Raw genomic sequence first — 13,478 nt, 5'->3', positions numbered from 1 at the left:
GTCAATCAAATACTGCTGGTCACAAAGTGCCCAGGGAGGCGGCATGATCCGGTGATTGAGGTGCTGGACCACGAGTCAGGAGACCCATGTTCTACCACTGACGCTGCCAATCGCCTCCTGCATAACTTGAAGCAAGTCACTTCCCCCCTCTGCACTTCTATTTTCCCTTTGTCAGTCTTGCTGATTTAGATTGGGCAGGGACTGAGTCTCACTGTACCATGCCCAGCACAATGGGGTCTCCAATTTCAGCTGGGGCTTGGAGATACTGCTGTAACACAAATAATAGATAATCCTCAAATTGTCTTTGATGAAACAAATTCTCTACGTTTTCCGAGTTCTCCAGATGGTTGAAAAAATTTTGTCTAAAAATCCTTTGAACACAACGCTAGGGAAGACATTTTCAGTCACCTCAAGTTAAAGGTTAGACATTCAATGCACTTTATGTAAATAAAATTTGCCTGTATTCGTTATGAATGAAAGCCAGCGCAAGCCCTGGAATGTTCAGTAACAAAAACCTTTTCTATACATTATACAAATACAAATTTTGATTTCTAACACTTTCACATCTGTGGCACACCAGTTAATTTACCCAAAATTTATATAAAAGATTTTACTTTGGAGCTACCAAATTCAAGCATTTTGCTGCAACGCAAATGCATTCCACCCTTGAAATTAGATGGTCATTTCTTTCTTTTAACTTTAAAATGAAAATGAAATTGAGAACTAAATAGTTAGGAGGTTCCCTGTTACCTGTAGCCTGTCAATCAAACAGCACACATCTTGTTAGCTGTTAATGTCACTGGCTAAATGTTGGACAGTCAAAAAGGGGATGGACTTTCCTTTACTCAGCAGAAGAGCTTGCATCATTTTTGACTGGTGGTTTCTTCCAAGTTTAATGTCAAAAACCTTTAATATTAACAACTCCAAGAAAATTCAGAGTTATGGTTGAAAATCCGTCCTTAAGGTCTGTTATGAAATGCATAATCCTAGGTTGCTGAATACTGGATTATGCTGCAGGATTTATGTGCATATTTATGGGCTATTGGTATATGGTTTGATCTGCTGGTAAAGCACTTTTGCAGTGTCACTTTGAAGTGAATGGCACAAGCTTAAGTGCTTTGTTGGATCAACACCACAGTGATTAGCATGTTGCAGGAACGAGCCCTTTAAGCAGGATGGTTTTGCTTTAACTAAATTGCCTGGCTGGTGCCCATTTAAGTCAGATTTAACAATACCTAGTACTAGAACTTGTCAACCAGCTTCATTTCTATTATTGGTTTCCTTTAGCATTAGTTTAAATAAGTCCTCTATAATAAAAGTGGTTTGTATAAATACAAGTTTAGACATTTAAGTGTAAATGGTATTGTTTGCCTGTGAGTTATTTGTACATGTATGCTAAGTGAGATTTTTTGCTTTTTAATACCAATTGGACCAAATGCCTGCCAATTTTTTCTGATGTACTGGTTTAGTTGTAAAGTACAAAAACGGGTCTTTAAAAATGAATGTTTGGTCTAAAACATTTTAAAAAATTAGTGCAAAAAAAGCCCTTCTTTTTATGTTTCTGCCCACAGTGATTTTGTATGAAAGTTTGGTGTAGGCCTCAGGAAATGGGGTTATAATGAAGACGACAGACACAACGGGGTTATAATGGAGAAGACAGACATCCCGTAGTAAGATTAACGCTTGACTGCTGCTGAACCATCCAGATAGAAGGCAGCAGCTGACCATTGCCTGGGTCCTCAGCAGCACATTACTAGAAAGCTGCACAGCGGATGGTGTGGAAGGCCAGCAGCAAAAAGAGTTGCATACAACAGTGCTAACATGTACCACTACAATTGTGAATTTCAAGCACCCTCCCTCCTCCACCTGTGAACACATGACCGTTTAGAGTATACAACTGTCCACTTCAATCTAACATCATACATGTATATGTTGCTTATGAAAACACTGTGGTATGAAGCTACTTTAATTTTCTTTTGCTCAAAAACTATGAATCATCTAGCTGTAAACTAATAAATTCCTGAATGCATTTCTTATACTGCATCTCAGTATGGTTATTAGTAGAGTATTGACCTGGCTGTCCATAAAGTCCTTCTGATTCCCTCATTTCTTCATTCATTCTTGCCAAACGTAACCTATGGTTTGGAAAAGACAATAACGTCATTTTGACTACATTGAAAACAACATAGTACAAACTATAATGCATTTCTGAGTTTCGTCAGTGAAAGATACACAGGGCTTCTTTCAGTTCATCCAGTGAACACTGTGCCCCCCCCCCCCCCCGGACTGTCTTGAGTTTGTCCATTCTGGTATAAATCCAATCAAGTATTTCTTATATGCTTACAGGACTCAGAGTATAGCAATACAGGAAAAAAATCTGAAATTCAGCCTAATAGAACACACTTACAGAGTTACGATATCTGCATTTGCAGCTTCTACAGCTATACTCAAAGGGTCTTTCCCTTCTTCATCAGTGGCATGCTGATTTGCTCCTCGTTTTAGGAATAAACACACTTGCCTATTAAAGAAATTGCATTATTGCATAATTTCCACTAGAAAAAACAAAAGAAAACATTTTTACAGACGAACAAGCAGGATTCAATCCAGTTTAGTTTAAACCAACTAAAATAATCTGAACATCTCAAATCTCGTCCAAGTACATTTTACACAAACCCTAGCAACACAGCTTCAATCCATCAGCTCAATTAATCTGAAATGATGCCAAGATTTCAATAGTGCAGAAAGTCATTTCTTAATTTAATCAAAACTAAGCTGGAGCTGTGGAATAGTTTTTGATAAATATCACAGATGCACCTTGCAGATCAGGTTAAGGGAATGGAGACTGTTACAATGGGCCCCTCCTCCCTTTGGAGATCACACTCAGTAGGACCAAAGGCTTTAAGACCTCATAAGAACGTAAGAATGATCATATGGGCAATACTAGGACAATGGTCCATCTAGCCAAGGAATCTGGTCTTCTGACAGTGACTACTGCCAGACGCTTCAGAGGGAATGAACAGAACAGGCAATCATCAAGTGATCCATCCCCTGTCATAGAATCATAGAATATCAGGGTTGGAAGGGACCCCAGAAGGTCACCTAGTCCAACCCCCTGCTCGAAGCAGGACCAATTCCCAGTTAAATCATCCCAGCCAGGGCTTTGTCAAGCCTGACCTTAAAAACCTCTAAGGAAGGAGATTCTACCACCTCCCTAGGTAACGCATTCCAGTGTTTCACCACCCTCTTAGTGAAAAAGTTTTTCCTAATATCCAACCTAAACCTCCCCCACTGCAACTTGAGACCATTACTCCTCGTTCTGTCATCTGCTACCATTGAGAACAGTCTAGAGCCATCCTCTTTGGAACCCCCTTTCAGGTAGTTGAAAGCAGCTATCAAATCCCCCCTCATTCTTCTCTTCTGCAGGCTAAACAATCCCAGTTCCCTCAGCCTCTCCTCATAACTCATGTGTTCCAGACCCCTAATCATTTTTGTTGCCCTTCGCTGGACTCTCTCCAATTTATCCACATCCTTCTTGAAGTGTGGGGCCCAAAACTGGACACAGTACTCCAGATGAGGCCTCACCAATGTCGAATAGAGGGGAACGATCACGTCCCTCGATCTGCTCGCTATGCCCCTACTTATACATCCCAAAATGCCATTGGCCTTCTTGGCAACAAGGGCACACTGCTGACTCATATCCAGCTTCTCGTCCACTGTCACCCCTAGGTCCTTTTCCGCAGAACTGCTGCCTAGCCATTCGGTCCCTAGTCTGTAGCGGTGCATTGGGTTCTTCCGTCCTAAGTGCAGGACCCTGCACTTATCCTTATTGAACCTCATCAGATTTCTTTTGGCCCAATCCTCCAATTTGAACAAAACCGGCCCCAGGACCGACCCTTGGGGCACTCCACTTGATACCGGCCGCCAACTAGACATGGAGCCATTGATCACTACCCGTTGAGCCCGACAATCTAGCCAGCTTTCTACCCACCTTATAGTGCATCCATCCAGCCCATACTTCCTTAACTTGCTGACAAGAATACTGTGGGAGACCGTGTCAAAAGCTGTCATCCACTTCCAGTTCCTAGCAGTCAGAGGCTTAGGGGCCTGGGGCTACATCCCTGCCCATCCTGGCTAATAGCTATTGGTGGACCTATCCTCCATGAAGTTATCTAGTTTTTTTGAACCCTCATAGTTTTGGCCTTCACAACATCCCCTGGCAATGAGTTCCACAGGTTGACTGTGCATTGTGTGAAGTAGTACCTCCTTTTGTTTTAAACCTTCTGCCTGTTAATTTAATTGGGTGACCCTGGTTCTTCCGTTATGAGAAAGGGTAAACAACACTTCTTTATTCACTCTTCATACCACTCATGATTTTATAGACCTCTATCAAATCTGCCATCCTCACTCTTCTAAACTGAAGAGTCCCAGTCTTTTTAATCTTTCTTCCTAGGGAAGCTCTTCCATACCCCTAATCATGTGTTGCCCTTCCCTGTACCTTTTCCAATTCTAATATATCTTTTTTGAGATGGGGCAACCAGAACTGCATGCAATATTCAAGATATAGGAGTACCATGGATTTATATAGTGGCATCTTCTGTCTTATTATCTATCCCTTTCCTAACATTCTGGTAGCTTTTTGACTGCTGCTGCACATTGAGCAAATGTTTTCAGAGAACTCTCCACAATGACTCCAAGATCTCTTTCTTCAGTGGTAAGAACTAATTTAGACCCTATCATTTTGTATGCAAACCTGGGATTCTATTTTCCCATTTGCATTACGATGCATTCATCAGCATTGAATTTCATCTGACATTTTGTTGCCCTATCACCCAGTTTAATGGGATCCCATCTCTGCAGTCAGCTTTGGATTTAACTATCTTGAGTAATTTAGTATCAAATGCAAACTTCGCCACTTCACTATTCACCACCTTTTCCCAGTCATTTATGAATATGTTGAACAGCACTGGTCCCAGTACAGATCCTTGGGGGACCCCCATTTTTTACCTCTCCCCACTGTGAAAACTGGCCATTTGTTCCTACCCTTTGTTTCCTATCTTTTAACCAGTTACTGATCCAACAGAGAACCTTCCCCCTTATCCCATGACTGCCTAGTTTGATTAATGACAGAGCATTTGTTGAGGAAGGAACCTTGTCAAAGGCTTTCTGAAAGTCCAAGTACTCTATAGCCACTGGATCACCCTTGGCCACATTTGCTGACCCGCTCAGAGAATTTTAAGAGATCGATGAGAAATAATTTTCCTTTACTGAAGTGGCATTGACTTCCATCATATCATGTTCATCTGTGTCTCTGATAATTATTTTATTTACTATACTTTCAAGAAATTTTCCTGGTACTAAAGTTAGACTCAATGGCCTGAAATTACCAGGATCAACTCTGGAGCCTTTTCAAAAAATTGATGTTACATTAGCTGTCTGCCAGTCATCTGGTACAGAGGTTGATTTAAGTGATAGGTTACACACCAGAGTTAGTAGTTCTGTAATTTCAGGTTTGAGTTCCTTCAGAACTCTTGGGTGAACAGCATCTATTCCTGGTGACTTACTATTGTTTAATTTATCAATTTATTCCAAAATGTCCTCTACTGACACCTCAATCTGGGACAGCTCTCCAGATCAGTTACCTAAAAAAAGGTCTCAGGTGTGGGAATCTCCCTCACATTCTCTTCAGTGAAGACCAATGCAAAGAATTTTTTTAGCTTCTCCGCAATGGCCTTGTCTTCCTTGAGTGCTCCTTTACCATCTTAATCATCCAGAAGTCCTACCGATTGTTTGACGGGCTTCCTGCTTCTAATCTACTTAAAACAAACTTTTGCCGATAATTTTTGTCTTTTGCTAGTTGCTCTTCAAATCCTTTTTTAGCCTGCCTGATTATACATTTACGCTTGAATCATTAGCGTTTATGTTCCTTTATTTTCCTCAGTAGGATTTTACTTTCAATTTTAAAGGATACCTCTTTGTCTCTAACTGCCTCTTTTACTCTGTTTAGCCATGGTGGCTTTTTGGAGGGGATCCTCTCGGGTTTTGTTGTTGTTTTTCCAGGTATACATACAGTTTGCACCTCTACTCTGAGGTTTTTTTAAAAAAACTCCATGCAGCTTGCAGGCATTTCGCTCCTGTGACCCCCTAACTTCTGTTTATCTAGCCTCCTCTTTTTTGTGTTGTTCCCTTTTTTGACGGTAAATGCTACGGTGGTGGGTTTCTTTGGCATTTTCTCCCCTACAACGATGTTACGTTTAATTACATGACGGTTGCTGTTACTGAGCGGTTCAGCTGTATTCCCCTCCTGGACCAGATCCTGTGCACCACTTAGGACTAAATCAAGAATAGCCTCTCCTCTGGTGGGTTCCAGGACTAGCTGCTCCAAGAAGCTGTCATTAATGGTGTCTAGACATTTTATCTCTGCACGCTGCCCTGAGGGGACATGCTCCTTGACAATATGGGGATAGTTGAAATCCCCCATTATTATTGGGGTGTTTTGGGTTTTTTGTATTCTCTCTAATCTCCCTGAGCATTTCAAAATCACTGGTCAGGTGGTCCGTGGTATATTCCTACTGCTATACTCTTATTATTCAAGCTATGGATAGAAATTCCAAGAGATTCTATGGTACAGTTTGATTCATTTAAGATTTTTTACTATATTTGATTCAGCTTTCTTTCACATATAGTGCCACTCCCCATCAGTGCAACCTACTCCATCATTCCTATACAGTAGAACCTCAGATTTACAAAACCCAGAGTTACAAACTGACCGGTCCACCACACCCTTCATTTGGAACCAAAAGTACACAATCAGGCAGCAGCAGAGACGAAAAAAAGCAAACAGTACAGTGCTGTGTTAAACGTAAACTACTAAAAAATAAAAGGAAAATTTAAAAAAAGATTTGACACGGAAAGGAAACTGTTTCTGTGCTTGTTTCATTTAAATTAAGACGGTTAAAAGCAGCCTTTTTCTTCTGCACATTAAAGTTTCAAAGCTGTATAAAATCAGTGTTCAGTTGTAAACTTTTGTTCAGAATTATGAACAACCTCCATTCCAGAGGTGTTCATAGCTCAGGTTCTACTGTATATTTTATATCATCATTATTCCACTAAGCTTCTGTGATGCTGATTATATCAACAACCTCATTTAATCCCAGACACTCAAGTTCACCCATCTTAGTATTTAGACTTATTGCTTTTGTATACAAACACTTGCAAAACTGGTCAGTATTTGGTTGTCTGCCTTCACCTGATGTAATTGAATGGGCAACTTTTTGTCTGTTTCTTTTCATTTTCTGCCTGTATTTTATCAATTTCTATCCTCTCCTCTTTACTAGGATATAGAAGATCCTCTTTAATAAATCCTCCCCTAAGGGATGTCTCTGTCGGAAGAAGGTGCTCCCTCCGCACCTGTCTGTTTCCCCCAGCCCTTAGTTTAAAATCTCCTTTACAATCTTTTTAATGTGACATGCCAGAAATCTGGCCGCCCACCTCCAGCGTGTTGCAAGAGAACCACCACTGAGCAGCACAAACAAGATAGAATGTACATGCTGAAGAGTCTTCAGATTCAGGTACCTGCTTGTAGCAGTGGAGAGATGCTGTCTGAAACCCTGTTCAGTTGCCCGGCACTAGGGGCCCTTCACCCACACCAGGGAAGGCACTAAGCTTTTCCTCCCTTCCTCAAAACTCCCCCAGGACGAAGTGAAATTCTGGCAAGCCTGGCAGTATCTCGTCAAGAGAAGTTCAAGCAGGCGTATAGAAGGGACACTGCAGGTCAGACTATTATTTTCTACTACTTATTTTTATTGCAGTAGCATGTAGGGGCCTCAGTCATAGATCTGTGCCCCACTGCGCTTGGCGATGTTTGAACACACGTGAGGCGCACTGGCAGAGCAGTGTGTGTTGACAGGAAGAAATCAGGGACTGTTCTGGCCCCCTCTACACCAGTTCTATCTGTTTGTCACTTTCGTAAAAAGTGCAGTGCCCCTCAGGAGTTAGCAGCAATTGGTAATTGAAATACGTCCCAAGTTCTTCTAACTATCATTTAATACATATTATTACCAAAAGGACACTGGACTTTTCAGTCTAGCCCTTTACAGTCCAATACTCTGCTTGTTAATGAATAAAAATGCTAGTTTGAAAAGGGGCTGTGCATAAAAAGTCAGAATGTCCTTAAGAATAACTTCAGTTATTCAACATATATTAAAATGCCAGGAAATACTGAAAACGTAAGAAGTATATTTGCAAATCAACGAATACAGGGAAGAATGGGTGTTCAACAAGTCCTGCAGCAGCGTGTTACCCAGTGTGCCCCAAGACTGTGCCATGGTGTAGTGGTCCTCTTCCTTTCACATCCCTATGGTTGACATTGGCACCATTCTGCAGCAAAAACTCACATGTAACCAATGAGCCCTAAGGAATGAAGACAAAAGACCAATTCAATGCTTAACCCTTTAGAACCAAGACCAAATCCTGCCTTCAGTGGATTTGGCCTCAGATATCACATTTCAGTACTGGCAGTGTATATGGTCTCAACCAGGTCAGTAACACAGAAAAGTTCAGAGATCACTTTATGAGAAAGGAAGGTAATTTGATAGTCAACTTTGGTACCACAAATCAAATGCCATCATTAGATAGCAAGGCAAATAATTAGCTGTTATCACCTATCCAGTGATATTTCTACTAGTTCCCCCCATGAATCAAGATGCAGTAAGTCACATACCCCTAAGACTGCCTGAATCAGTGGTGTTGCTTTGTTTTCTTCTGTATTGACCCAGTTTACGTCAGCTCCATGGGCCAATGCCTCTGCCATATCAGGAAGGTTCTTCTCATAGGCAGCTCGATAAAGCTGCAGTCCTGGATGAAGCTGTTTTGAATCATGAAACAAACAAGAATCTCGCTTTTCTCCTTCTGAAAGAAAGAAGATTAATTACTTGTAATTCTTGCTCTCAGAAGGTGCTGAATACACTTAGAGTATAGAAATAGATCACTCCACACTGCAAATCCATGCCTCTGGCACATGGCAGGTCAGACTTTGCAGAACAGTGTTCTGAGCCACTGAACCATCTTGCCATTGGGGGACATAGATGGCCATGGCTAAGTTCAATAAAAGTCACTAGCCAATAAAAGTCACTTTGTGGTTCCATTCAAAACTATTAATAACCACCAAGTTATTAGTAATTGTGGAACGTCACTCATTAATCTAGCTGTTGTATCTGACTTCAGAGAACAAGAATTACAGCCAAGAAATTTTCTTTTCTCCCAAGGTACAGCTTGTAAAGGAAACTAGAGAGCTCCAGGGATGCATCCATAAAAAGCACCTTAACTAGCAATCTATAGGTTTCAGAGTAACAGCCGTGTTAGTCTGTGTTCGCAAAAAGAAAAGGAGGACTTGTGGCACCTTAGAGACTAGCCAATTTATTTGAGCATAAGCTTTCGTGAGCTACAGCTCACTTCATCGGATGCATACTGTCTTCTGCAGTTTCCACAGTATGTAGCTGTAGCTCACAAAAGCTTATGCTCAAATAAATTGGTTAGTCTCTAAGGTGCCTCAAGTACTCCTTTTCTTTTAGCAATGTATAGAAACTTGCTATTAAGCTAACCTAGTAGAAATAGGGGTCAAAGGAACCACCTAGTGTCAATACAATGCATAAACAAACAGTAATGCAAAGTTTTAAATAGAGAGGCAAGATTGCTCTGAATATGAAAAAAAAAAGTATACGGAAGCAGAGTTTGGGTACTCAACCCAGAAAATGGTTGCTGAGCAGATGGCACAAATCAGGATTGGTGCCATGATAGTGAGTCTATGCAATAATGCTTTGTACACACATGAGAACTGCATGTGGCTGCCCTGCAACTCCATTGCACAGGAGCTAATCTAGCAACTGTTGCAGACTTGCCCTCTGTCCGAATGTGCCTTAACACAGCTTTCAAGCTGTAAGCCTAGTTGGGAATAACAGTGAAAAATTATGTCAGACAGCTCTTCGGCATGGCATGAATAAGGATATTTATGACCAATTAAAGAAAAGGAAAGACTGGATGCAAGAGATTCCAGATGCCTTGGTGCAACTACACTAGTGATGTGGCTATGCTGCCACGGATCCACCAGCCTGACCCCTCGGAACTGCACCGAGATGCACAGATTCCAGGGCCAGATGGGAACACTGCGATCATCCAGTCTGACCTTCTGCATAGCACAGGCCAGAGAACCTCAGGCACAATTCCCCAAGCAGACTAGAGTGAATAAAAAGCCTGTCTGGGAAGTTCAGTTGTATTTCCAGCGAAGACAAGAGAGGTACATGATGGGAAGTAGCAGCCTTGATGTACACCTTGAGGCAGGCTTCAGGGCATGAAACGTCAAGACTCAGAGCTGATACCTGGACACAGCCCTTCAGCTCTGACCTATGGGACAAAAAATAGCTACAAAAATGTTGAAAAGTGCTTCTGGGCCTATCAGGCCAGCTCTGCTCTGAAGCACCACTTTTCAACCCAGACTCTCGGTACCAGTGAGAGCTAAACACGGCTTAAGGGCTCCTTCCCTAAGGCTGTGTACCATGATGGTGTTAACTTATGGGATGCATTGGGGCGGCTGGTCACAAAACGGCATTCACTACAGGATCTGACTGCAAGAGGTGATCCTACATGCCAATCCAATACAGGCACTGGAGGCTATGACTGTACCTGGGTGACACCGCTCAACTGCTGGGGTCATTCCCCAAGCGTAACAAACCAACCATCAGAACTGAAACTTAATCTAAAAAAGCCCCAACAAATCAGCAAAAAAGATGCATCACAGACACACAGCACATCAAAGTCTCACCACACTGGCTAAGCCTGGCCTCACTCTAGCAGTCAGGCTTGTAAATAAAAGAAAACTAAGGGTACGTCTACACTTGCAGAGTTCTTGCGCTGTAAGTTTCACCGGTGATAGGGAACCGGGGAAAGAACAGCGCTGGTTTGTCTCCTCACTTCATTCCTCAGGCTTCAGTGCGTTTACATGAGCAGCACTTCCATCCCCGATGAGAGCAGCACACTGAGGGCAGCTATCCCACAGTGCAGCTCTCTCCATTTTTGTGGGGGAGGGGGGATATTGTGGGGCACCCTGGGTCCCTGCACAGCCTCCTCCCCACAAACACTGATCAGCTCCAGTAGCTCAGCATTGCTCCAAGCAGGAGATCCTTTGCTCTGTGGAGCAGCCATTGTCACCTGGCCAGATGATAGGTGAGCACTTGCCAAGAAAACAGGAAGGGGCGTTTCAAAGTTCCCGGGGCTCTACAGGGGAGGGGTGGATGTCTGTTTACCTGGCATCAGAGCTGCAGAGCTGCTGGCTAGAGTGGTCACTTTAGGCTCTGTGGGAGATCCTACGGAGGCTAAAAGCTCTGTAAACAGGAAGAGCGTGTCTTCACTTGCACATCACCGCAAAAGCATCACCAGTAAGAGCTGTATGGCTCTTGTGGAGGTGGTTTTCTTTTTGCGGTAAAACTTCAGAGTTTCACCGCAAAAAGCCATTGGGCAAGGGTAGACGCTCCCATGGGTTTTTGTGCAAAAAAGGGACTTTTTCCACTTTAAATGGCAAGTGTAGACATGCCCCAAGTCAGCGATTAACTGACAAAAGAATTACAGAGAAACAGAAAACAAGTCATCTGAGATCTGCAAGCAAAGGGCAAGTCAGCAAGCATTGAAGGGAACTTCCAATTCCATCCAAGGGCTGAGAAGGGGAGGCTGTGGCGAAGCAGTGGCTGGTTGCTGTATCATTCACAGTCGCAGCAAGGGGCAGCCTGTCTTCAGACACATAGGACATTCAGAAATCTGAGCTGTCTGAATGTCAGACACACAGATCCATCAGGCAGGGAGCAATTATGACTTGTAGTGATAAAGTAAAGTATGACTGGTGATCAAGTAAACAAAAGTAAGAGAAGCATGCATGTTGCCAAAAAGATGCCTGATATGTTTCAGCAATGCTGGCAACACGGGAAGATTTCTAAGGCTATGTCTACACTGCACACCTTACAGTGGCATAGCTGTGCTGCTAAAGCCTTGCACTGAAAGGCATGCAGCGTAAGCTGCCCTTTGTTGGCAGGAGAGAGCTCTCCTGCCAACAAAATAAAACCACTCCCAACGACAGGTGGGAGATGCATTCCCGCCCACAAAGCACTGTCCACACCGGCACTTTTCATCGGTAAAACTTTTGTTGGTCAGGGATGAGTTTTTCCTCACACCTCTGACAGACAAAAGTTTTACCAATGAAAGTGCAGTGTAGACATAGCCTGAGTCTGCTCCCTTCTGGTGCAAAGGGTTTACTGACACAGCTCTAGCGGAGAAAAAGATCCCAGTCAGAACTGCTGCAAAAAGCTATAGAACTGTGCTAAAAAAGATGGCCTGGAACCTGGGATTGCCCCCGCTGCCCATTTCAGCAGGGGAACGTTTGATCAGACCAGACTGGCAAGAGCAAGTATCCTCTGGGCTCCAGGTGAACAGTGGCAGGAAGAGGTAACTTGGATGCTCTGTAATAGCACCACCCCCTGGCGCACTCCCAAACACACACACACACAGCCCAGAGCAGATGTGGAAACTGTATGGGGGAGCTGAGGGGACAGAGGAAGAGGAAAAGGCTTCTCTGCCTCCTGGTGCCATCTATTCAGCAGGCTGTTGTGGGGGTGGGGGTGGAGCTGAATGGCTCTTCTCCCTCCCCCACAACCATGCAGCAGCCTTCCTGCTGCAGCTGCTGCCTTCCTGCTCTCTCTGCCCTACAGGTATATTGTGAATTGTGTTTCGAAACTGAAGCACCTCTGACCAGATCACCACTTTCTGGGATTAGGAAGGCATTCTTCCCTCAGGGCAACACTCCCATTTAGCCAATTAAGAGGCTAGGGCAGCACCTGGAGCTAAAACAGACTAGGGAGATGCACAAAGAGAGAGACCTGGTGAATCAGAACTGCCTGAGTGGGAATCAGGGACAGGTGAGAGCTGCCAAGGATCAGGGCTATTGGATGGTCCCAGAAGGAAGCAGAAGGTCGTTCCTGGGGGAAGGCTGAAGGCAAAGAGAGCAGCAAGAGAGGTTTGCTAGTCTATGTCCCAAGCCGGAGAGCCAGAGCTTGAGAGCAGGGGAGAGGCTTACTGGCTAACGTCTCCATGCTGGAGAGCTGGACCCAGGGGAACAGTGAGAGGGCTATAGGGAGTGACGGATGCTGCCAGGTACCCTGTGGGAAGAACGGAGTTGCACTCCATATGGAAGTGTGGGCTGGGGCATGGTGAAGAGTGCCGGGGCTGCGCCGGAGGGCTGAGGCCTTGTGGGGGCACCTGAGCTGTGTGTTGCATGTACCATTTGGATGATGCTGGGGAAATTCTATAGCATGGGACATGCTTTGTTATGATTTATGTGCATGGGACTTCTGCAATAAATGAACCTCAGAAGGGCTGTTTGTCCTCAGAAAGACTTTTGACTATTTCTACAGAGTCTGCAGGGGGGAAATCAGGCAGGT

The 13,478-nt window shown here is 43.6% G+C and overlaps 1 protein-coding gene across 2 annotated transcripts in view; it reads right to left on the bottom strand.

The window, feature by feature from the left end:
* The window catches only part of ACAP2 (ArfGAP with coiled-coil, ankyrin repeat and PH domains 2), a 122,077-nt gene that overhangs the window by 7,638 nt on the left and 100,961 nt on the right, over positions 1-13,478 (bottom strand). For both annotated transcript variants that reach the window (XM_084638963.1, XM_084638962.1), the window contains 4 exons: positions 8,720-8,907; positions 8,300-8,409; positions 2,408-2,518; positions 2,074-2,135 (listed from right to left, as the gene is read on the bottom strand). In XM_084638963.1, the coding sequence (XP_084495089.1) occupies positions 2,074-2,135; positions 2,408-2,518; positions 8,300-8,409; positions 8,720-8,907 (471 nt within the window). The remainder of the gene's footprint in view (positions 1-2,073; positions 2,136-2,407; positions 2,519-8,299; positions 8,410-8,719; positions 8,908-13,478) is intronic.

This window comes from Lepidochelys olivacea (genome assembly GCF_965140295.1).
Source record: "Lepidochelys olivacea isolate rLepOli2 genome assembly, chromosome: 9".
Lineage (NCBI taxonomy): Eukaryota > Metazoa > Chordata > Testudines > Cheloniidae > Lepidochelys > Lepidochelys olivacea.
The sequence above is the reverse complement of the archived record's forward strand: the minus strand, read 5'-3'. Positions and strand labels throughout refer to the sequence as shown.